Genomic DNA, 25230 nt, shown 5'->3' on the forward strand with positions numbered 1-25230 from the left:
CAGACTGATAATTGCAGGAATCATGTTTATTATAAGAAATTAAGACTGAATTAAGATGTTCCTGTCTGTCTTCTTACCTTTTTAAAATTTTACTTATTTATTTATTTATAAGATTTTATTTATTTGAGAGAGAGCAGGAGCAGGGGAAGGGGCAGAGGGAGAAGCAGCCTCCCCTCTGAGGGACTCAGTACCAGGACCCTGAGATCATGACCTGAGCCAAAGGCAGACAGTTAACTGAGCCACCCAAGTGCTCCTTCTTACCCTTTTTTTAAAAGATTTTCGTGCACTTTTAATCTTGCCAATTTTTTAAACTGTGTTTTTAAAGCCTTACATCGAACTCACCTGGGAGCTTTTTCAAATTAAACACCTTTTCCCCATAAAACAGGAGTGGGGGAAAGGAATGGTCTGGCTCATTTTCAAAAATTTCCTCAGATATTTATATATGTAATATATATTTATATATATTTTTATGTTTTTTAATTTTTTTTGAAGATTTTTTTTTGGTTTATTTATTTGACAGAGAGAGATCACAAGTAGGCAGAAAGGCAGGAAGAGAGAGAGGAAGGGAAGCAAGCTCCCTGCTAAGCAGAGAGCCCGATGAGGGGCTCGATCCCAGGACCCCGGGATCATGACCTGAGCCGAAGGCAGAGGCTTAACCCACTGAGCCACCCAGGCGCCCCTATATTTTTATGTTTTATATATATATATATATATAGAGAGAGAGAGAGAGACTGCTTGTCATGCTTTTTTTTTTTTTTTTAAATCTTGAACCCCTTTAAGAATAGTGGTATAAAGTATGTATTTTTTTTTGTTCCCTGTGTGCCCCCATAGTTTGAACAAGAACAAAAATTATATTTATATAATAATATAGTTATCTTGGAATAACTTTATTAAGCAAAAACAAAAACTAGTGTGTTCAGAAGTTTTTGAAGTGAACTTAGAGAAGATTGCTTAATGGATACTTTGTTTTCTTCTAGATAAATTTCTCAATTGTATTCTCATCTTAGAAAAGTACTCAAATTTTTCTGAAAGCTTTTGAATATGGCTAATCATCTTGCCTTAATTTCTTGTTAATTTCAAAAGACTTCTCATAGCAATTACTACTATGGGTTTTATGTGATTGTCCCAGGAATGCTAATGTTAAATGAAATATTAAAGAGAGAACTATTGAACTCCTTAACTTCTCAACCTGATGCTTTCAAATCAGACTGGAGTATGAAAGGAGAATAGTGGAATGGGAACACCATTGCTTGTTCATGTCTTCATTTTGTTGTCACTGTTGATGAGCTTTTAGAAGTTAGAGACATTTGAGAATTAGAGTTAGAATTGTTGTCATTCTAATTTATGACATGTGACTCAAGCTGAATATTTAATAGAAATAAGGCCTTAATTTCTAAGCTATTTATTCACTTACAAATGAATATTTTATTGCAGAAAATCTCCTTGGAGGTTTTCAGAATTTTAGGGGGGAATGTCTTTTTTTTTTTTTTTTTTAAATAGACACTTAAATATGGTCTTAGATTTGGAAAAGCATTTTTTCAAATTTCTAATGACTTTAAAGAGAGTGAGATTTTTGTTTATCAGAAGTGTCATGGCCGGGAGGAGGTGCCTGGGTAGCTCAGTTCGTTAAGTGTCTGCCTTCAGCTTGGGTAATGATCTTAGAGTTCTGGGATTGAGCCTTTTATTGGGCTCTTCACTCAGCAGCTAGTCTATTTCTCCTTTTCCCTCTGTGATCTCTCTTTCTTTTGCTCTCTCTCAAATAAATAAAATCTTAAAAAAAAAAAGTGTCATGGAATTAAAATGTTGTAACTTTGTAGGTTGTGTGTTTTAGTGCAGTATGAACTGATGTCTGTTTTGGGACATCTGTGTAGTATAACACCTCTGTTCAGTTTCAGATAGCTGCCTCCCTCAGTCTCATCCATGCACACTGAAGCAGGACTGAGGTGTTATTGAGAACACAGATAATAAATAGGAGGCTATAGTAGATGCCGCTATTCTGATGACAGATATCAAGTTGCTTGTAACACAGGCTAAGTAGAAAATTCAAAGCAACTTCATTAAGTCTAATTTGTAAAACAGACTTTGAAAAATTGCCCAAGTTTGTATTTATTTAATTTAGCCCAAATTTAAGGAAATTAAACATTTGTAACATTGCAAGTTACCTTTTGCAATTGATTAAGCAAATAATTTTGATTGTCTATGAGTGGTTGCAATCCATGTGAACTTTTTTCTTCTAACATAATAACTCTTAATTTTCCATATTTCATTATTTCTGTATTTCATTAAACTACAGTTTTTGAATAAAATCATCTGTTAGAATGGTAGAATTTCTGAGTTAAAATTCTTTGGAAGAGTTTTTGTATTTTAAGTAGAATAATGTCCAGGTTTCTGCATTCTCCCTAGCAATGTTTTTAGTTTCAATGATCAATTTTTTATATATATAAATATTTAAAGACAGTGGTTAGATATAAATATTTTGCATTATTAAATTGTCCTCCTTGCAATTGTATAAGGATACACAATATTCTATTGTTAGTAGAATTAAGTCCAAGGTAATTTTAAATTTGGTGTTCTTGGTAATTCATAAATAATTAATTTTGACTTAGCTGCCCTTTCTTTCCTTCCTTCTTCCCTCCCTGCCTTTTCTTTCTCCTTTTTTTTTTCTTTTTCAGGACAGCACCCTTGTGCTCAGGATAATGGTGGCTGTTCACATATTTGTCTTGTAAAAGGAGATGGTACTACAAGGTGCTCTTGTCCCATGCACTTGGTTCTGCTTCAAGATGAGCTGTCATGTGGAGGTAAATATGTTATTTTCTTGTGCAGTTAACCTGTTCTGTGACTTAATCTAGCATTCTGTGATTTGGCAATGAAGTTTCTCTTTCCCCTAACTTGATTAGTCACTTACATTTCATTCATCTGTACTATCCTAGCCTTTTGGGTTACTTTGAGAGTGAATCAATCCATCATGATGGGTAGCACATAATCTAATCCTGGGACTAAGTTAGAAGTGCCGTTATTTGGGGGGAAATTAATCTTGTGAATGAATGCATTTCCTAATAATAAAGTAGCTTTTTTCACCCCAGAGAGTGAAAAAATGAATTAATTCTACCTCCTATAATCTCCATCTACTGAATTCTAGATTCTACAAAGTTTATGTGTCATTGCCAGGGATATATCCAGTGAAAAGAACATTCTTTTATTCACATCTATAGGTAGTTGCCTATTGTTTTTACTTATTTACCTAGCCAAAAAAAAAAATTTTTTTTTTAATATCACTCTAATATAATATGGCAGCGGAATTGGTTCAATCACTCATGAGAGCATAACAAATTGGTATATTCCTTTGTTAAAGCATAGTGTGGTAGCATCAAATAACGTAATAATATTCACTCTCTTAATTCAGAAATTCTCCTCTTGGCAATAATTCTAAGTTAATTCAGTTGAAGGGAAAAGACTCTTCTCTACAGTGGCAGTTTATAGATTGAAAGCCATTTAATTTCTAATGATAGGAAAATGAAGTAAAATAACTGAGTTTATACAGCTGTTAAACATTATGACCATCAACTTATGTAAAGAATGTAGCCAAAATTTGACTTAAATAGAAAAAAAATTTTTTTACATGTTTCTCTATGATGACAACTGCATAAAGTACATACTTCTGTGAACAAAGACTGGTTTATACATTCAAAATACAGAATTATTGATAAGATGGTATTATAAGAATATTTTATTCTAAGTTTACTTTTGTAAAAAAAAGTAAATAACATATTGAGTAGCAGCTGTGAGGCACTCTGCTTGGACTGTAGGAGATTTGAAGATCTTTGAGAAAGAGCATTTAGTTTAGTTGGGGAGAGCAACTATGTGTGTGGTAAACGTGGTAAACGTTAAGCTCTGGTACTTGAAGTGTCTTTCCACAAAATAGCAAGTGTTGCACAATAATGTGAATGTATTTAATGCCACTGAACTATATACTTGAAAGTGGTTAAAATAGTAAAGGTTGGGGCCCCTGGGTGGTGCAGTCAGCTGGGCATCTGCCTTAAGCTCAGGTCGTGGAAGTTGAGCCCTACATTGGGCTCTCTGCTCCGAGGGGAGGCTGCTTCTCCCTCTCCCTCTCCCTACTGCTCCCCCTGCCTGTGCTCTGTCAAATAAATAAATAAAGTCTTTTAAAAAATAAGTAAACTTTGTCACATATATTTTACCACAATAAAAAAAATTAGCAAGTATTTTCATATCAGGTCCTAGGTTGTTACTATAAGGCAAATCTTAGAAAAATTACTTTTATGTAATGGTAACATAGATAAAACTGAGTCAAGGATATCATCTTCCACTTAGAAAATGTCTTTTAAAAGACCTTTGCGAAGACAACTATCATATGATCTCCCTGATATGAGGAAGTGGAGATGCAACAGGGGGGTTAAGGGCATAGGAGAAGAATAAATGAAACAAGATGGGATTGGGAGGGAGACAAACCATAAGTGACACTTAATCTCACAAAACAAACTGAGGGTTGCTGGGGGGGAAGGGGGTGGAGTTATGGACATTGGGGAGGGTATGTGCTATGGTGAGTGCTGTGAAGTGTGTAAACCTGGTGATTCACATACCTGTACCCTGGGGGATAAAAATATATGTTTATTTTTTAAAAAAAGGTATAAAAAATATATATATATATATTTTTAAAAGACCTTTGTGTTTTTTCTTCACATTTAGTGAGTATTTTAAATGCATGTATTAAATTTTTAAAAAAATATATGTATTAAAATAATGGAGCCTTTTAGTAAATGTGTTACCAACACACAAACCAGGATATACAATGTTGTCATTAAAAAAAAGTACCCTGGGGGCACCTGGGTGGCTCAGTGGGTTAAAGCCTCTGCCTTCAGCTCAGGTCATGATCCCAGGGTCTTGGGATCAAGCCCCACATCAGGCTCTCTGCCTGGTGGGGAGCCTGCTTCCTCCTCTTTCTCTCTCTGCCTGCCTCTCTGCCTACTTGTGATCTCTGTCTGTCAAATAAATAAATAAAATCTTTTAAAAAAAAAAAAAGTACCCTGGTATTCTTCCATAGCCACTTCTTTTCTAGAAGTAACCACTATTCTGATTTTTATCCCCATAATTTAGCTTTTCCTGTTCTTGAAATTTATGTAGAAATCATGGCATATATTTTTTTAAGATTTTATTTATTTATTTGACAGATTACAAATCGGCAGAGAGGCAGGCAGTGGGGTGGAGGGAAGCAGGCTCCCTGCTGAGCAGAGAGCCCAATGCAGGGCTCAATCCCAGGACCCTGGGAACATGACCTGAGCTGAAGGCTGAGGCTTCAACCCACTTAGCCACCCAGGTGCCCCATATGTATTCTTTTTGTGTCTGATTCTCTTACTTAAGATTTTGAGATTTAGCCATATAGAGGAGTGTATCAGTAATTTGTTTCTTTTTATTACTGAGTAGTGTTTCATTGTAAAAATATGCCATAGTTTATTCTGTTGAGGGGCATTTAAATTGTTTTGTTTTTTGGTTCTGAAGAATAAAACTGCAGGGGCGCCTAGGGTTTGCTTTGGGCTCAGGTCATGATCTTGGGATCCTAGATGGAGCCCCACATCCCTGCTTAATGGGGAGTCTGCTTTTCCCTCTCCCTCTGCCAGTTCCCCTGCTGCATTTGTGCTCTCTGTCTGTCAAATAAATAAATAAAATATTTAAGAAATGAAATAAGATCTTTTCTAAAAAAAGATTTTCGGGGTTGGGGGGGCACTTGGGTGGCTCAGTCAACCGGTTAAACATCTGCCTTTAGCTCAGCTCATGACCCCAGGGTCCTGGGTCGAGCCCCGAGTTGGACTCCCTGCTTTTCCCTCTGCCTGCTGCTCCCCCTAGTTGTGCTCATCCTCTCTCTCTCTCTGTCAAGTAAATAAATAAAAAAGGGGTGTTTTTTGTTTTGTTTTGTTTTTGTAATTTAACATTGATTTTACTGTGGAGGCAAAATTTTAATTCATCTGCCTGACTTTCAGGATGTGTTTTCATTTGAACCTGTCTTACCTATCCATTGCCTTTTGTATCTCACTTTATTTTTGTTTGGCTATTTAGAGTTTGATGATTACTGTTGCACATCCTGTTTTGCTTTACCTCAGTGGACTTGCTTGTGGTATTCCAGAGTTTTTTTTTTTTCTTTTTTCATGCCATCCTAAACCTTTGTTATTTTTCAGGGAGCATCTCCTCATGATCTTTAAACTTTCAATAGCCATTATTGTTCTCCTGTTTCTCTGAATTGTAGCCCTGTTACCACAGTTTGCCTGATATGCAATTCAGAATGATGTTTTGTGTTGTATTAATTAGTCTCTTCCTAGCCCCAGTTAAATTAAAAGTTCTTTAAGAACATGGACCATATATTTTACCTATTTTTATCTCCACATGATCTGTTATAACGCTGAATACATAATGGGTTCAAATTCCTGTCTAAATACTATCTCAAATACCCCATGCAAACTGTTCACCTGTGATTTACAGTATTATCCATTTTAAAAATAAAAGGTTTGGGGCGCCTGGGTGCTTCATTTTTAAGCATCCAACTCTTGTTTCTGCTCAGGTCATGATCTTGCAGTCATGAGATTGAGCCCCACTTCAGACTCTGCTCAGTGTTGAGTCTGCTTTAGATTCTCTCTCCTTCTCTCTCCTACTCTCTCTCTCAAACAAGTAAATAAAATCTTTTAAAAAATGATAAAAGGTTTTCTGATCCATAGTCATGTTAATAAAGTTCTGTTATCTAGTAAATTTACTAACAGGTATTTAAATGAAGTCAGCAGGCTGTGCTATAATAGTAGAGGCAGTGGGCTAAAACTAAGGAGACTGCCCTTCTGGTCCTGTCTTTTTTTTTAAATTATCACTTCTTTATAGGAAGCGCTGTGAGCTTGGGCAGTCACTTAGCGTCTCTGAGCCTCAGTATCCTCATTTGCAGAAACAAGGAAATTGGGCTTGAATGGGAATTCTCAGAGAACCTCAGCAACTTTTACATTTTAAAAAATTATTGAGGACCCCAAACACCTTTTGTTTGCAGAGGTTATGTTTATCTATATTTAGTGGTTGAAATTAAGACCAAGAACATTGAAAAATTAAAAATAATAATAAACCCTTACATGTTCTCAAGTTAAACCTGTTAAAGTTGGCTATGTTTTCTGAAACAAAATAATTTTAGTGAGAAATGCGACATTGTTTTTACATTTTTGTAAATCTCTTCAGTGGTGGCAGGATTCTCATGTCTGCTTCTGCATTCAATCTGTTATAGTATGTGATTTTGGTTGAAATACATAAGGAAATTTAGCCTCAGACAGAAGTGTAGTTGGTGAACAGAGCTATAGTAATAGTCTTTTCAAATAATATTGCATATATCTTGAATTCTGTATCAGATATTGCAAGTGGTAGTTTTCTGTAGGTTAAGTTGCTGTATGGAATTTGAAACCATATTAACTTTTTATAATCTCTTATATTAAAAACCATTGATCTGTTTTGTGCTCCGAATGGATATTTTACCCAGGCATGATTTTGTAACTTTACACCATGGTCATTTGGAAATACTAGAATTCCAGTCAGAAATTCCAGATCTTCAGATTTTAAACAATATCAAAAATCACGTGTTTATATCACCACCAATCTCATTAGAAAAAACTTTTTTTTAAGTAGGGGGAATCTGTCAAGCTTGCAGTGTTGGATACAGGTTTTCCAAAATTATAATTTCTGATTGAAAGCTCCAGTGTTATAATATGTTGCAAAAGTACAGTGATGTGTGCCATTGTTTTCCTTGAAGTAACAGGCTTGCTAATTCATTTTTATTTAAATTCAATTAATTAACATATAATGTATTCTTAGTTTCAGTGGTAGAGGTCAGTGATCCATCAGTCTTGTATAACACCCAGTGCTCATTATATTACTTGCCCTCCTTAATGTCCATCACCCAGTTACTCCATTCTCCTGCTCCCTCCCTTCCAGCAACCCTCAGGTTGTTTCCTGTAATTAGGAGTCTCTTATGGTTTGTCTCCCTCTCTGATTTCATCTCATTTTATTTTTTCCCTTTATTCCCATATGGTCCTCTGTTTTGTTTCTTAAATTCCACATATGAGTGAGATCATTTGATTATTGTCTTTCTCTGATTGACTTATTTCACTTAGCATAATACCCTCCAGTTCAGTCTACATCATTGCAAATGGCAAGATTTCATTTTTTTGACAGCTGAGTAGTATTCCATAGTATGTATATATACCATATCTTTATTCATCTGTCACTGGACATATGGGCTCTTTCCATAGTTTGGCTATTGTGGACATTGCTGCTGTAAACATTGGGGTGCACGTGTGCCTTTGGATCCCTACATCTGTATCTTTGGGGTAAATACCCAGTAGTGCAATTGTTGGGTCATAGGGTAGCTCTGTTTTCAACTTTCTGATGAACCTCCATACTGCTTTTCAGAGTGACTGCACCAGCTTGCATTCCCATCAACAGTGTAAAAGGGTTCCCCTTTCTCTACATTCTCACCTCTACATCCTCTGTTGTTTCCTGACTTGTTCATTTTAGGTGTTCTGGCTGGTGTGAGGTGGTGTCTCATTGTGATTTTCATTTGCATATTTCCCTGATGCTGAGTGATGTTGAGTACTTTTTCATGTTGGCCATTTGTATGTCTGCGGAGAAATGTCTGTTCATGTCTTCTGCCCATTTCTTGATTGGATTATTTGTTCATTGGTTGTTGGATATGATAAATTCTTTAAATATTTTGGATACTGGCTTTTATTTGATAAGACATCTGCAAATATATTCTCCCATTCTATTGGTTGTCTTTTGGTTTTATGACCTCTTTCCGTTGTTGTACAAAAGCTTCTTATCTTGATGAAGTCCCAGTAGTTCATTTTTGCCTTTGTTTCCCTTGCCTTTGGAGATATGTCTAGCAAGAATTTGCTGCAGCCCAGGTCACAGAGGTTGCTATCTGTCTTCTCCTCTAGGATGTTGATAGATTCTTGTCTCATATTTAGGTCTTTCCTCTATTTTGAGTCTATTTTTGTGTAAGGTATAAGGAAGCGGTCCAGTTTCATTCTTCAGTATGTGGCTGTCCAATTTTCTGAACACGATTTGTTGAAGAGACCATCTTTTTTCCATGGGATATTCTTTCCTGCTTTGTGAAACATTAGTTGACCATTGAGTTGAGGGTGCATTTCTGGGTTCTGTATTCTGTTACATTGATCTTCGCATTTCTTTTTGTGCCAGTGCCACACTGTCTTGATGATTACAAACTTGTAATAGAGCTTTAAGTCTGGAATTGTGATGCCATCCACTTTGGTTTTCTTTTTCAACTTTTCTTTGTCCATTCAGGGTCTTTCCTGGCTCCTTCCAAATTTTCGGATTATTTATTCCAGCTCTGATGGTATTTTGATAGGGATTGCATTGAATGTGTAGATGGCTGTGGGTAGCAGAGACATTTTAACAATATTTGTTCTTCAATTCATGAGAATGGAACATTTTTCTATTTCTTTGTGTCTTCCTCAATTTCTTTCATGAGCATTCTATGGTTTTCTGAGTATAGATCCTTTACCTCTTTGGTTAGACTTATTCCTAGGTATCTTATGGTTTGGGGAGCAGTTGTAAATGGGATCGAGTCCTTAATTTTTCTTTCTTCTGTCTCATTTTTTGCATTGAAATGCAGCTGGTTTCTGTGCATTGATTTAATATCCTGCCACTTTGCTGAATTCTTGTATGAGTTTTAATAGTTTTGGGGTAGAGTCTTTTGGGTTTTCCACATAGAGTATCATGTTATCTGGGGAGAATGAGGGTTTGACTTCTTCTTTGCCAATTCAAATGCCTTTTATTTATTTTTGTTGTCTGATTGCTGAGGCTAGCATAAGTACTATGTTGAACAACAGTGGTGATAGTGGACTTCCCTGCCTTGTTCCTGACCTAAGGGGACAAGCTTTCAGTTTTCCCCATTGAGAATGATACTCACTGTGGGCTTTTGTGTAGGGCTTTTATGATATTGAGGTATGTTCCCTCTGTCCCTACACTGTGAAGAGTTTTAATTAAAAACGAATGCTGTACTTTGTCAGATGCTTTTTCTGTATCTATTTAAAAAATCATATGGTTTTTGTCTTTTCTTTTATGAACATAGTGTTATCACATTGATTGATTTGTGGATGTTGAATCACCCTTGCAGCCCAGGAATAAATCCCACTTGGTCATGGTGAATAATCCTTTTAATTCACTGTTGAATCCTCACCTGGTGTCTTGGTGAGAATTTTTGCGTCCATGTTCAGTAGAGATATTGGTCTGTAACTCTCGCTTTTGGTGGGGTCTTTGTCTGGCTTTGGGATCAAGGCAATGCTGCCCTTATAGAATGAGGGGATCAAGGCAATGCTGCCCTTATAGAATGAGTTCAGAAGTTTTCCTTCCATTTCTATTTATTGAAACAGTTTCAGAAGAATAAGTATTAATTCTTCTTGAAATGGTTGGTAGAATTCCCCTGGGAAGCCATCTGGCCCTGGATTCTTGGTTTGTTTTTTTTGTTTTGTTTTGTTTTTTTAAGAAATTTTTATTGCTGCTTCAATTTACTTCGTGGTTATGTATCTGTTCAGATTTTCTTTTTCTTCCTGTTTCGGTATTGGTAGTTTGTACATCTCTAGGAATGCATCCATTTCTTCCAGATTGCCAATTTGTTGGCATATAATTACTCATAATATGTTCTTAAAATTGTTTGTATTTCTTCAGTGTTGGTTGTGATCTCTCCTCTTGCATTCATGATTTTCTTTATTTGGGCCCCTTCTCTTTTCTTTGTGATAAGTCTGGCCAGGGGTTTATCAATGTTATTAAGTCTTTCAAAGAACCAACTTCTAGTTTCTTTGATCTTTTTGTACTGTTCTTTTGGTTTCTATTTCATTGATTTCTGCTCTAAGCTTTATTATTTCTCTTCTCCTGCTGGGTTTGGACTTAACTTGCATTCTTTCTCCAGTCCTTTAGGTATGAGGTTATGTTGTGTATTTGAGACCTTTCTTAGGTAAGGCTTACAGTGCTATATATTTCCCTCTTAGGACTGCCTTTGCTGTGCCCCAAAGGTTTTGAACAGTTATGTTTTCATTTTCCTTTGTTTCCATGCATTTTTAAAATTCTTCTTTAATTTCCTGGTTGACCCATTCATTCTTTAGTAGGATGCTCTTTAGCCTCCCTATATTTGAGTTCTTTCCAACTTTCCTCTTGTGATGGAGTTCAAGTTTCAAAGCATTGTTGTCCGAAAATATGCAGGGAATGATCCCAGTCTTTTGTTACCAGTTGAGGCCTGATTTGTGACCCAGTACATGATCTGTTCTGGCGAATGTTCCATGTGCACCTAAGAAGAATGTGTATTCTTTTGCTTTGAGATAGAATGTTCTTAATATATCTGTGAAGTCTGTCTAGTCCAGTGTGTCATTCAGAGCCCTTGTTTCCTTGTTGATCTTCTGCTTAGACAGTATGTCTGTTGCAGTAAAATGGGGTGTTGATGTCCCCTATTATTATTGATTATTATCAATGTGTTTCTTTAATTTTATCAATTGGTTTATTTAATTGGCTGCTCCCATGTTAGGGGCATAAATATTTACAATTGTTAGATCTTCTTGTTGGAGAGACCCTTTAGTTATAATATAGTGTCCCTCCTCATCTCTCATTACCATCTTTGGTTTAAAATCTAATTGTCTGATATAAGGATTGCCACCCAGCTTTCTTTTGATTCCATTAGCATTATAAATGGTTTTCCATCCCCTGAGTTTAAATCTGGAGATGTCTATTGGCCTAAAATGAGTCTCTTGCAGACAGCATATCAGTGGTCTTGCTTTTTTTCCAAACTGATACTCCATATCTTTTGATTGGGGCATTTAGCCCATTTACCATTCAGAGTAACTATTAAAAAATACAAATTTAGTGCCATTGTATTATCTATAAAGTCACTATTTCTTTATATTGTCTCTGTTCCTTTCTGGTCTGTGTTACTTTTGGGCTCTCTCTTCACTTACAGAATCCCTTTCAATATTTCTTGCAGGGGTGATTTAGTGATCATGAATTCTTTTAGTTTCTGTTTGCCCTGGAAGTTTTTTATATCTCTATTTTGAATGACATCCTAGCTGGATAAAGTGTCCTTGGTTGCATATTTTTCCTCATTTTGCACCCTGAATATATCATGCCAGTCTTTTCTGGCCTGCCAGGTCTCTGTGGTTCAGTCTAATGTTTCTACCCTCATAGGTTACAGACCTCTTGTCTGGAGTTGCTTTCAGGATTTTCTCCATGTCTCTGAAATTTGCAGGTTTCACTTTTATATGTGAGGGTGTTCACCTATTTTTATTCACTTTGAGGGGTGTTCTCTGTGCCTCCTGGACTTGAATGCCTATTTCCTTCCCCAAATCAGGGAAGTTCTCTGGTATAATTTGCTCCCATATACTTACTGCCCCTCTCTTTCCTCTTCATTATAATATCGTTTCTCTTTATGGTATCACTTATCTCTCAAATTCTCCCCTTGTGATCCAGTAATTATTCCTCTCCCCTTTTTTCAGCTTCTTTATTCTCAATCATTTTGTCTTCTCTATCACTAATTCTTTCTTTTGCCTCATTTCTCCTAGCAGTTAAAGCCTCCATTTTTTTATTGTATCTCACTAATAGCATTTTTTATTTTGACTCGATTAGATTATAATTCTTTTATTTTTCCAGAAAGAGATTCTCTAGTGTCTTCTGTGCTTTTTTCAAGCCCAGCAAACATCTTTATAATCATTATTCTGAACTCTAGTTCTGACATCTTATTTAAATCCATACTGATTAGGTCCCTGGCAGTCAGAACTGCCTCTTGTTCTCTTTTTTTGAGGTAAGTTTTTATGTCTTGTCATTCTGTCCAGAGAAGAATAGCTGAATGAGAGAACAGAGTACTAAAATGGCAGCAATGCCAGAGAAATATAGACTAGACAAATCAGAAGAGACCCCAAATAGAAAAACAATAAAATTAAAATTAAAAAAATATAGCATATAATCAGACATTTGAACAGAACTGAGCAGTACACTGGATCCTATGTATATTTTGGTCTGTGAGAAAACTGGGTCCCAAAATTGTAAAGAAAGAAAAACTTATATATGTACAAAAATAAAATTAAATACAATTAAAGGATAGAATGTAACTGTAAAAATGAATGCTAAAAGAAAATAAACAAAAAAACCAAGAAAGATTATAAACAGACAGGTGAACAGAACAGTGCTGAGTGTATTTTGGTTGGTTTGTTAGAAAAAATTACATCTCAAAATTGTAAAGAAAGAAAAACATATATATATATATATATATACACACACACACACACACACACACACAAATAAAATTAAATACATTGAAAAGATAGAATGTGATTAGAAAGATACTTTTTAAAAAGACTTTGGCAAAAAAAAAAGTAAAGTAAAAAAAATATATATGATCAGATAGGTTTAAGAGAACAGGTTCATACACTAGATTCTGGGTGTGCTCTGGTCTGTTTGTTAGAAGAAACTGCATCCCAAAATTATAAAGAAAGAAAAACTTATATATACAAAAATTAAAAGAATAGAATTTAACTGTAAAAATGAAAAATTTTTAAAGTTGCTAAAATAAGAAATTGGTTGAAAAAGGAAAGACAAAAAAATTAAAATTGAAAGACTAAGGAATCATGGGGGGGGGGGGAAGCCATGAATTCTATATACTATTTTCCCCTGGTTCTGTAGTTTTGCATTTGTGTATGATGGTGGATGAACTTGGGCTTAGCTGGATGGATGTTTGTGCTGATCTTTTGGATGAGGGACCTGTTGCATTGATTCTCAAGTGTCTTTGCCCCAGGTGGAATTGCGCTGCCTCTGCGAGGAGGCAGATAAGTAAGTGGCTCCAGATTATCTTCTGTGACTTTTGTTCCCTGAAGGCTTTCCATTCCCTTTAGAGGATGATAGTGAAAATGGTGGCTTCCCAATCTCCAGCCCCTGCACAGAGAGCTGGGGCCCCACTTCTCAGTGTGCCCTCGGGGAAAAGCAGTTGGTCACTTCCATCTCTGACCGCTATCTGTGCTCACCCAGCCTGTGACCAAGCATTTCTATCTCAGGCCCACAACCCCATTTCAAGGATCCAACCCCTACAGAATTGTGTGGTGTGCACCTGTGCCACTCTCCCCAGGGGAGAAAGTAGGGTCTTGCCATGGGTCTGCTGCTCACTGAGCCCCTGCTTGGAGAGCAGTTGCCCCACCGTGCCTGGGTTGGCAGTATATGGCAGCTCCAAGCTGAGAGCCCACTCTTGAGCTCACTGATTGCAGCCACATTCCCTGCTCCAATGCCTGGGAACTTTGCTGGCTCAGGCACCCCTGGTTGTCTTGTGACCCCGAGGATCCCGAGACCACACTGTCCCACCCAGGTTTCCGCCCTGCTTCGCCATCTGGCACCTTTTAGTCAGGGACATCTCTCACCAGGGCAGACTTCTAAAAGTTGTGAGATCTGTTGCTCTATCACTTTTGGGTGCTGGCTTTTGGAGGCTCCCTTCCCCCTCAGTTTATCTTCCAATATATGGCCTTAGATTCACTTCTCCACACCTCCTACCTTGCAGAAAATGGTCACTTTTCTATCTGTAGAGTTGCAGTTATTCGTAGATCTCCAGTTGAGTTCACAGGTGTTCAGAGTGATTTGATAGCTATCTAGCCAAATTCCTAGGACCAGACGAAGCTGAGGTCTACTCCTCCACCACCTTGACTCTCTCCTCGCTAATTCATTTTTTCTTTTTTTATGCCAGATACCTAAATGTAAATAACTATAGTTTATTTGTCAGTTCTTTCAATTTAATATAAAAATGGCATTCCATTTTGGTCTGAGCTTACACCTCACAGTCTCCCATGAGAAACTGTCATACTGAGGTATGTATCTCAATAGGTTAATGAATTTTTACACATTCTTCCCATTTTCAAACTCTATTGAAGAGACAGCATGTATTCCAAGAGTTTATTTTAATGTAGTTAATATTTTTACTGATTCATCAAGAACATTTAAATATAAAACTGGCTTTTTTTTTTTTTTTTTTAACTGTGAGTGTGTGGTTGTATGGAATGCAGTGACTACTGGTAATGGTTTGATACCAGTGCCTTGAGTTTGCTAAGGTGCCAAGACTTTTACCAGTCATTCCTTTTTGATGAGTCAGGGCAAGTGTAGCGAGAAAGGCAAATGGCATCTCAGTATTATTATAAAATGGTTTTGACTTTGTAGATCCCCTATTCCTGGAGCACTCTTTGAGAACCTCAGCACTAGAAAACTTATGAATTCTGGGCTAACTTTAAAACATTTGTAGGTTGATGATTTTAGTGATTATTCCTCGGTTATGTGTGAGATTATAATGGATTGCAAATAATCGTACTTGAATTATAATATATGAGCAAACTTTCTGTCTTATACTTTTGCAAGTTGGTAAATCTAAATGTAGTAGTGTAAAAATTGTATTTCTCCTCTGGTTAGATGGGTTAGTTTACATATTTTATCTATTAAATGTTTTGCCTATGTTAATTATTAAGAGAGCTTCACTCAAGTATGTTTGTACATTTGTGTGACTGTTGTGTTTTTGTCACTTTTCTCCCCCTTGTTCATTTGAAGAACCCCCAACATGTTCTCCTCAGCAGTTTACTTGTTTCACGGGAGAAATTGACTGTATCCCTGTGGCATGGCGCTGTGATGGGTTTACTGAATGTGAAGACCATAGTGATGAGCTCAACTGTCCTGTATGCTCAGAATCCCAGTTCCAGTGTGCCAGTGGGCAGTGTATTGATGGTGCCCTCCGATGCAATGGAGATGCAAACTGCCAGGATAAATCAGATGAGAAGAACTGTGAAGGTATCCAAAATTCTTGGGGCCTGGTTGTGTCGTCTTTTTTTCCATTAATGTTCAGTTGTTTGAAATTTAGAGTATTGTTTTGGCTTAGTAGATTTGGGGTTTTTTCAAGTGCATTTGACTTTATGTTTAACCTAATAGCATGTTCCAAATTGTTGTTTTATTCCACTTAAACATAAGTTTAAGTGGAGTAAAGGTCTATACACCTTAATAAGCTATACATAAGGTCTATACACCTTAATAAGCTTTGCAGATTGAGGGATGAGGCACAAAAGTTAGACCTTCAGTATGTAAAAATAGTCCTTGTTTCCAGTGAACTCTGAATTAGTAGCTTTGTTTATTACAATATAAAATAGTTTCATATTTTCCTCTTTGCACCACTAACCTTTAACATGGTAAAAACAAATTCTCTAGAATTGTTTAATGTCTAGAAATGCACATAGAGGGCACCTGGGTATCTCAATAGGTTAAGCTCTGCCTTCCGCTCAGGTCATGATCCCAATATCCTTTGGATCCAGCCCCATGTCGGGCTCCCTGCTTAGCAGGAAGTCTCCTTCTCCCACTGCCCCTCCCCACTGCTCATGTGCACTTTCTCCTCTCAGATAAATAAATAAACCTTAAAAAAAATGCACATATATAGAATTCTTTAATTCTTATCAGAATTATTAGTGAAAGAGGATCCTAATTTCATATAAAGAACAAAATAGGAAATTTCCTGCTGGATTTCTTTTTTTCTACTCTTTTCTCTCTACCAATGGAAATCCCCAGAGAATAATTTTTAAGTTATATTTTAAAGTCTAATTTGTTTTTCATTTACACCCAGAAAGTACTTTTTGACTTTACATGCTAGTAAAAATAAGTAAACTATTTACATTTTTTCCCCCAGTGCTTTGTTTAATTGATCAGTTCCGCTGTTCCAACGGTCAGTGCATTGGAAAACATAAGAAATGTGATCATAATGTGGATTGCAGTGACAAGTCAGATGAATTGGATTGTTGTAAGTAGGACTAAAACCTTATATAATGCTCTTACGGGAGAATTTTTAAAATACTTTTTCCTTTTCTTCATAGGTGAGTTTCTCTTATAATTAGTATTTCTTTATTAAGAAACAAGCATTAGGGGTGCCTGGGTGGCTCAGTCAGTTAAGTGTCCAGCTCTTGATTTCAGCTAGGTCATGATCTCAGGGTTAGGAGATCAAGCCCTACATTGGGCTTCCTGCTCAGCTGGGAGTCTGTGTGAGAGTCTCTCCCTTTCCACCTGCTGTGCTCTCTCTTTCTCCCTAAAACAAATAAACAAAAATCTTAAAAAAGAAGAAGAAGAAAAGAAGCATTAATATTAAGTTAATTATTTGTACCAGGATTTTTTTGTTTTGCTTTACTAATTCCTTACAGATAGCAGTTTTCTTTGCACAAATATCTTCACAGAAACATTAAGGAAAACATCAGAAAGGAATAAATATTATTTTGCCACAACTAAAGTTAGGAAATGCTCAAACCATTTAGATATGTAGAAATCAGTGGTGTAAACTTGAGATTCTGAACATTAGCCCATGTTTATCATCTCTCACTTTTTCTTGACATGTTTCTACCAGTTTCTTAATGACGTTAAGAGCTTCCTTAAAGTGAAGGCTAAGGATTCGTAGGCCAATATATATCCCTATGCCTAAGGACTCTAGCGTACATAACTGATAGTTTCATCAAGGTTCATAACTATTGACAAATGCCCTGACATAAAATATATCCCAAAGTGATAAACTTAGTTCTGAATAGAATTCAGCATAAGGCAGGTCTACCTGGTCAGACTGATTTAATGGAATTTAGGTAGAATTCATTTAAAAACTCTTTACACGTAATGAAAACTTCAAGCTGGTATTTTTACAAAATTCAAATGGGGTCCTTGCTAAGACTTTTAGAACCTATTCATTTATTCAGCAGGCTTTGACTGAATACCTGCCATGTGTTGAGGTTTCCTGTACCAAGTTTCTCAGAGTCCTCTCTGGTTGAGGTAATAGTAAGAATAAAGATTTTAAAGCTAAATGGAGATGGATTTTAATTCTAGCTCCACCTCTTACCAGCAAATTATTTGCTGTTATCTTTAAAATGAAAATAATATTTAGCTTGGTGGCTGTGAGAAAATGAAACAATTCAGTGTATATAATATCTATGGCCCAGCTCATAGTAGACACTCTTGATAAGGGAATGTAATAAGTGATACTAAGTGTACTGTAATAGAGATCTGTGTAAGTAGTAGCATCAAAAAAGAGAGTGGTCCCTTCAACCCCAGCCGCCAGCAACTTCTTCCTAGAAACATCACCAAAGGCAAGGGAAGCAAGGATGAAGATCAAGATCAAAAGCTTTTGCACAGCAAAGGAAACCGTCAACAAAACCAAAAGACAACTGACAGAATGGGAGAAGATATTTGCAAACAACATATCAGATAAAAGGCTAGTATCCAAAATCTATAAAGAACTTATCAAACTCAATACCCAAAGAACAAATAATCCAGTCAAGAAATGGACAGTAGACATGAACAGACATTTCTGCAAAGAAGACATCCAGATGGCCAACAGACACATGAAAAGTGCTCCACATCACTCGGCATCAGGGAAATACAAATCAAAATCACAACGAGATGCCACCTCACACCAGTCAGGATGGCTAAAATTAACAAGTCAGGAAATGACAGATGCTGGCGAGGATGTGGAGAAAGGGGAACCCTCCTACACTGTTGGTGGGAATGCAAGCTGGTGCAACCACTCTGGAAAACAGCATGGAGGTTCCTCAAAAAGTTGAAAATAGAGCTACCCTACGAACTGGCAATTGCACTACTGGGTACTTACCCTAAAGATACAAATGTAGTGATCCGAAGGGGCCCATGCACCTGAATGTTTATAGCAGCAATATCCACAATAGCCAAACTGTGGACAGAACCTAGATGTCCATCAACAGATGAATGGATAAAGAAGGTGTGGGGTGGGGGTGTGTGTACACATATACACACACACACAATGGAATATATGCAGCCATCAAAAGAAATGAAATCTTGCCATTTGCAATGATGTGGATGAAACTAGAGGGTCTTATGCTGAGTGAAATAAGTCAGAGAAAGACAATTATCATATGATCTCCCTGATATGAGGACGTTGAGAGGCAAAGTGGGGGGCTTGGGGAGTTGGGAAGAAAAAAATGAAACAAGATGGGATCGGGAGGGAGACAAACCATAAGAGACTCTTAATCTCACAAAACAAACTGAGGGTTGCTGGGGGGTGGGGTTGGAGGGAGAGGGTGGTTGGGTTATGGACATTGGGGAATGTATGTGCTATGGTGAGTGCTGGGAAGTGTGTGAGCTTGATGATTCACAGACCTGTACCCCTGGGGCTAATAATACATTATATGTTAATTTTTAAAATTTTTTTAAAAGAGAGTGGTCCAATCTTTAGGAATGAAGATGGGGTTCATCAAGGAAACAACATCTTAGAAAACTGGTACTTAAGATTGGGTCTTGATCAGTGATAGCATTAATTAAACAGATAAATGGAGAGATTGTATTCCAAGCAGAGGAATATGCTATCCAAAAACAGAGTGAAACAGGTACCTTTGTGAAACTACATGTAACTGGGATTGCCAGAATACAGGCAATGTCTTGAGGAAGGGTATCAGCAAGAGAACATGTAAAGGTGAGATCAGAGAAGACTTTACTTTTCTTTGAAAGAGCCTAGACAGCATCCAGAGTAACAGAGAGCCATTGAGAGGCTTAAGTAAAGGACTGGCATGGCTATGTAATTGTGAAAGCTGTAAAATTAGATGGATTTTAAGTATAAGATTATAGGCAGGGAAATGTTAGGTTGATTGCTTTCACACTTTTTGATCACATCAAGAGGAATACAAAGATATGGGTGTTCACATAAAGAAACAGAAGCGTCATACAGCAGTACTTATTCATATGATATAGAATGTATTCTGAAGTTCTCTGTTTTTTTTTTTTTTTGAAGTCTTCTGTTTTAAAGTGAGGATTGCAACCCACTAATTTTTTTTCATCATCTGTTGGCTTGCAGCCTCTAATTTAAAATACTTAGGAGGCTCTTATAGTTCAGGCAGAAGATGATTCTCTAAATCAAGAGAAGCAGTGGTGGTGGAAAGGAGAGGTTAGATTTTAGAAATAGAATAAAAAAGTTTTTGTAACCATGACAGGTTTAGGTTGACTTACAAGCACCACACTGAGTGACTGGAGTCATTAACGGGAACATATAGCAGAGACTGAAAACTGAAGAATCATTCCATATCTTGGGCTGCAGATATAATATTTGTCTGATATAGGTTTTTTATTACTTTTTAAAATTTAATTTAAATGCCTTTGATTTGCCACAGATGCCATCATTTATTTATGATCTGCTTTACCCTGGAAGCCACAAAACCTGTTGGATATTGGTGAAGATGAATGCAGGGTAGATAGGTTGCATTCAAGTTGTCAATGGGATATCCCATTGAAGCTATTCGGGAAGTTGTTGTTAGTTGTATAAGTCTTTAGCTCAAGGGAGAGATTTGGTCTCTTTATTAAAGATAATTGAAGCTGAGACAGTGGATGAACTCTCTTAGAGTCCTTCTTAGTAGAGGAAAATAGCGGGACAGAGACAGAACTCTGGCAAACACCTGCACTTAAGAGATGGAAAAGAAGGAAGCCAACAAATGGAAACAGAAAAAGAATAGTCAGAGGTAATAAAACTAAGAGAGTGGTATTTTGGAAGGATATTTATTACACATTTTTGAGAAGAAAACAAGAGCCATCGGTTTTGAATGGTTGGAGAGGTCAGTAAGATGAAGAGTTTAGTGAATGGCAAATAGGAGAATTTTGACTTTTGTCAGACAAGTTTCACTGTGGCCATGAAGATAGAAGCATGATTTCAGTGAGTTAAGATATGAAGACTAAGAATTGGAGATAGTGAGTATAAACTATCCTTTCTTGCATCTTGGCATTAGAAGGCAATGTCAAGGCACTGGAAAGGGATAAGAAAGATAGATGGCTGCTCACAAGGAGTAGGGGGAATCTGTATCCCAGAGTCCACAGACAAAGTATCTAACTGCCAGCTCCTGCATATTCTGAAACTTAGTGATAGCATTTTCTCTCATTTATTTAATCTAGTGGAGGGCAAATTTAGCTGTGTGGGTGGGAGATTTAAGGTAAGATGAAGCAGAAGAAAGGTTTTTAAGGAATCTGCAAGTGTAAGGCCCCTGAATGGTCAGCCGGTTAAGCATCTGAGTCTTGATTTTGGCTCAGGTCATGATCTTGGGGTCATGGAATTGAGCCTCTTGTAGGGATCTGTGCTCAGCAAGTAGTCTGCCTTGGATTTTCTCCCACTCCCTCCACCTCTGTCCCTCATCTCTGCTCTCACTCTTGCTCGCTCACTCGCTGTCTCGGGAAAAAAAAAAAAAAAAAAAAAAATATATATATATATATATATATATATATATACACACACACACACACGCACGCACGCACACACACGAACGAAAGAGCTGCAGTGTGAGATACGGTCCGACTATTCAGAATGGAACCATTTTCCTTCCAAATAGAGGAGTAATGCTTTAAACTTGAGCCCTTTTACTGTTTACCTTTTCCTGTGATACTGATGCCCCCTGCTTCTAAAGCTTCACATAGCTCACGAATCTGGTAAAGGTGAATGCCATGGGCAGGATCTTCCTCTCATGCTCTCTAGTTCTGTAAGTACTCAAGTCTTGGAGACCTCAGGCAGTAGATTCACCCTGAAAGCACCAGCATATTGGGTGTAAGAGCTAATGCTCTCTTTAGCTTCTAATCTCCCTTCACCAGGCCTGGATGTTACTTTTCAAACCTAAAATCATGCTCAGAGCTGCTTTTGGCTTCTTCATTATGCTGGGTAAAACATTTGATGACTTTCCTAGGTCCATCCCTTTTGAGCCTAGAATTTTCTCAGAAATTCAAAATAACCATGTTACTTTATGACATACAAAATGAAGTAGAATAAATTTTATCTATGTGTTTAGAACTTAATGACATTTAAATCTATGATCCACTTTTTTTTCATCAGTTTATAGATATACTTTTCAATGTATTGTTTTATTTCTGTCTTCACTTAAAAATAGTTCATTTTGATTTCTAGTGATACTTAACCTATATACCCAATGGGGCATGGTGAGTAAGTATTTATAGAAACAAAAAAAATGGTTGTGCGTTGTCTTCACTAGACATTCTACTCAGAAGCCCTCTTTTTAATAACTATCTTGAGTCTACAGTTATTTCTCCTTTATATAACTGTACTGCATTCTCATTTTAGATCCAACTGAGGAACCAGCTCCACAGGCCACCAACACCGTTGGTTCAGTTATTGGAGTAATTGTCACCATCTTTGTGTCCGGAACTATATACTTTATCTGCCAGAGAATGTTGTGTCCACGTATGAAGGGAGATGGGGAAACCATGACTAATGACTATGTAGTTCATGGACCAGCTTCTGTGCCCCTTGGTTATGTGCCACATCCAAGTTCTTTGTCAGGATCTCTTCCAGGTGAGTTAAGACTGATCCACTGAGAATCAAGTCTGGGATCCTGGCAGGGTTGCCAACTTTCCATTATGAAACAGGGTATTACCTAGAGTCTGTTTCAAACTAGACTACTTTGGGTTTAAAAAATTTTAAGAACAAATGTTCTCTTTTACTTTTAGCACTCTTTTTATAAAAGGTTGTGAAGCAAATATATAATAGTGCCCATTTATACATACCAACTGCATTTATTGCAGATACAAATACACTGCATTTTTGGATGTCCTCTCCTGAAAGTAAATCACTAGACATTGGGTGGAGAGTCATAAACCACAGGTCCTTTAGGCACACTACCAGGGGACCTCAGTACTACAGAGCCCAGCAACTAAAGGTGGGGGAAAAAAAAGATTAAGATTCCTTTTCAGCAGAGATTTGGAATTAGCTGAGTGATAGTAAGGAGGGATATATTAGGCTATGCCTAAGTAATAGCCAAGTAGCCAGAAATTCAATGTCCTTGGGTAGACCATATTGCCCTAGGGAGGTATGGCTTTCTTTTCAGTGCCTTCTGGTGCCTGTAGTGAAAAGAAGTCTTTTTTTAAATGAATATGGAGAAGGAGGTGTCAGGCAAAATCTCTCAGAAAAAAAAAAGAAATTTTTCTGGGTATAAATCTAAGAAAACGGTTAAGATTTTTGAAACTGTTAATGATTCCTTATTGCTATAACTATTTTCAGTTAGTGAAATATGGGAAGTCACTTAGAAAATAATAGAATTTTTTCTTTAGCATCAGTGGTTGTGATTCCAACAACATTTGCATCCAGAAGATGAAGAAGTAATCTGTACTTTGTATTAATGTCTTTAAAACTGGATTAGTTTCCTCCTGAGTAAATCTGTTGTTTAATCTGTCCTGCCCACGCTCCGTAGTCCTTTTCTTCTGCAAATCCTCTAAAGTTGAAAACGTCTTATTTTGAAGAGTTCTGCTTCTGTCCTTGGAGAGAAGGGATGGTGGTATTTACTTGGCCTTGTTCTAGGCCAGCTCTCAGAAGTGTTCACTTCTAGAGAATATTCATTTCTCTTCTCCATTAAGTGTTTTCAATTATTATTAGGAAAAGAGAGCATAAATTGTTTTGAAATCAAACCATTTGGCTATTGGTATTTGTAATCCTAGTATTGAATAAAACCTTTTTGTGGGTGGAAATAATTCTTATAGATCTGATTCATCTTCAGTATTTATCCTTCATTTTAGGAATGTCTCGAGGTAAATCAATGATCAGCTCCCTAAGTATCATGGGGGGCAGCAGTGGACCCCCTTATGACCGAGCTCATGTCACAGGAGCATCATCAAGTAGTTCTTCAAGCACCAAAGGCACTTACTTCCCTGCAGTAAGCAGTCTGTTTTTCTTTGTTTGACTTTAAATACTAAGTTAAATGGGATCCTAGATTTAAATGGGGGTACTCAATGGTAATTAAAGTTTGGTACTACTAAAGATGGTAATGTAAAGAGTTTTTTAGTGTAGAATTTAGGCATAGAGGGCTTACAGGTAGGATTTACCACTACCATGCAAGCACCCTTAAATCTAAATCTTTAAGTTACCATGTAGTAACCAGCATGTTTGAAAGCATTAGGCAGTAATTTCATAGTTTGGGTAAAAGTAGAACTACTGAGTAGTATCTCCTGAGAGGGTTAGAATCTACATTCTGTGACCTCTCTAAAAAAGGAAGCCTACCTGGTATTTCTCCCATGTCAGTAATGTTTTTCTAAACATTTATAATTTTAAAAAATCAGAACCCAGCTGTGCTGAACTTAAATCAGTGACTTACAGATTTCCTTCTTATCACATTTCGCTGTGTAGCCGTGATGAAATGGTGTTCTAGGAGTAGAGAGCCCCATTCCTAAGCACTATTGGAGGTCAGTTCTTTGGGAAAGGATTGTGCTGATCCTGTAATGGAAAGGAATACCAAACAGATGAATGAAGAGCATGTAGGAAAGTGTAATGGTCTTTATGTGGCATAGACTATTATTATTTTAATAACGTAATTATTTTTCCGTTTAGATTTTGAACCCTCCGCCATCCCCAGCCACAGAGCGATCACATTACACTATGGAATTTGGTTATTCTTCGAATAGTCCTTCTACTCATAGGTCCTACAGGTAATGCGTATCTTCCTCTAGTATAATCAAGGTATTTATTAAAAGAAAGAAGGACTCTAGTTGTGGGTTTGATGGAGCCCTACATAAATAGATGATGGTAACTTGAGAGAGAATAGGCATTTTGTCTTGGTAGTGCTAATGTTGCCCCTACCACACATCCTTTTCTTCCAGACATTATATATTTTTTTAAAGAGAGTCACAAATGCTAGGTTTCAAAGTAATAAAGTAGAGCCCCTAATTTTTTTGGCAAAATTCTAAGGAAAAGTTACCCACCAAAATAACTGATCTCAAAATAGGTGACTGCTCAAGTTAGGTTTGACCGATAGTCTAATTGACATAAGATAGTCTATTGACATAAGACTGTCTAAAACCCCATCCTTAGACTGTCAATCAAACCTAACTTCAGAGAGTCATGAGAGCTGTAAATAGCAGGGAGAGTAAGCACAGATTTCGAGAGAAATCGAGAGAAGCTGAAGTTCAGGCCTTGCTTCACATACTTTATTACAATCGGGAATGAAAAATTTCTCATAAAATTGCTTAGAATAAATCATGACTCACTAAAATGAATGAAATATATTTGTAAGACAGAAAGGGGGAAATTATGCCTCTCTGCTACTGTGTGTCTGTAGAGCATAGTGAGCAGGAGTATTAGTGTATTGTATCCTTACTCTCTTCACTATTTTTCAAAGGCCAGCAGAAAGTCAACAGCGTGATGATCTC

At 36.9% G+C, this 25230-nt stretch overlaps 1 protein-coding gene across 2 annotated transcripts in view; it reads left to right on the forward strand.

Moving 5' to 3' along the window:
- Positions 1–25230, forward strand: part of LRP6 (LDL receptor related protein 6) — a 169520-nt gene that overhangs the window by 136934 nt on the left and 7356 nt on the right. Inside the window, exons 17-22 of one of the 2 annotated variants that reach the window (XM_045073353.1) lie at positions 2673–2798; positions 15613–15849; positions 16733–16843; positions 22157–22387; positions 23605–23741; positions 24413–24513. In XM_045073353.1, the coding sequence (XP_044929288.1) occupies positions 2673–2798; positions 15613–15849; positions 16733–16843; positions 22157–22387; positions 23605–23741; positions 24413–24513 (943 nt within the window). The remainder of the gene's footprint in view (positions 1–2672; positions 2799–15612; positions 15850–16732; positions 16844–22156; positions 22388–23604; positions 23742–24412; positions 24514–25230) is intronic. The other variant, XM_045073354.1, reaches the window with a different exon arrangement.

Source organism: Mustela putorius, unplaced genomic scaffold (genome assembly GCF_011764305.1).
Source record: "Mustela putorius furo isolate JIRA1106 unplaced genomic scaffold, ASM1176430v1.1 tig00537227_pilon_pilon_pilon, whole genome shotgun sequence".
Lineage (NCBI taxonomy): Eukaryota > Metazoa > Chordata > Mammalia > Carnivora > Mustelidae > Mustela > Mustela putorius.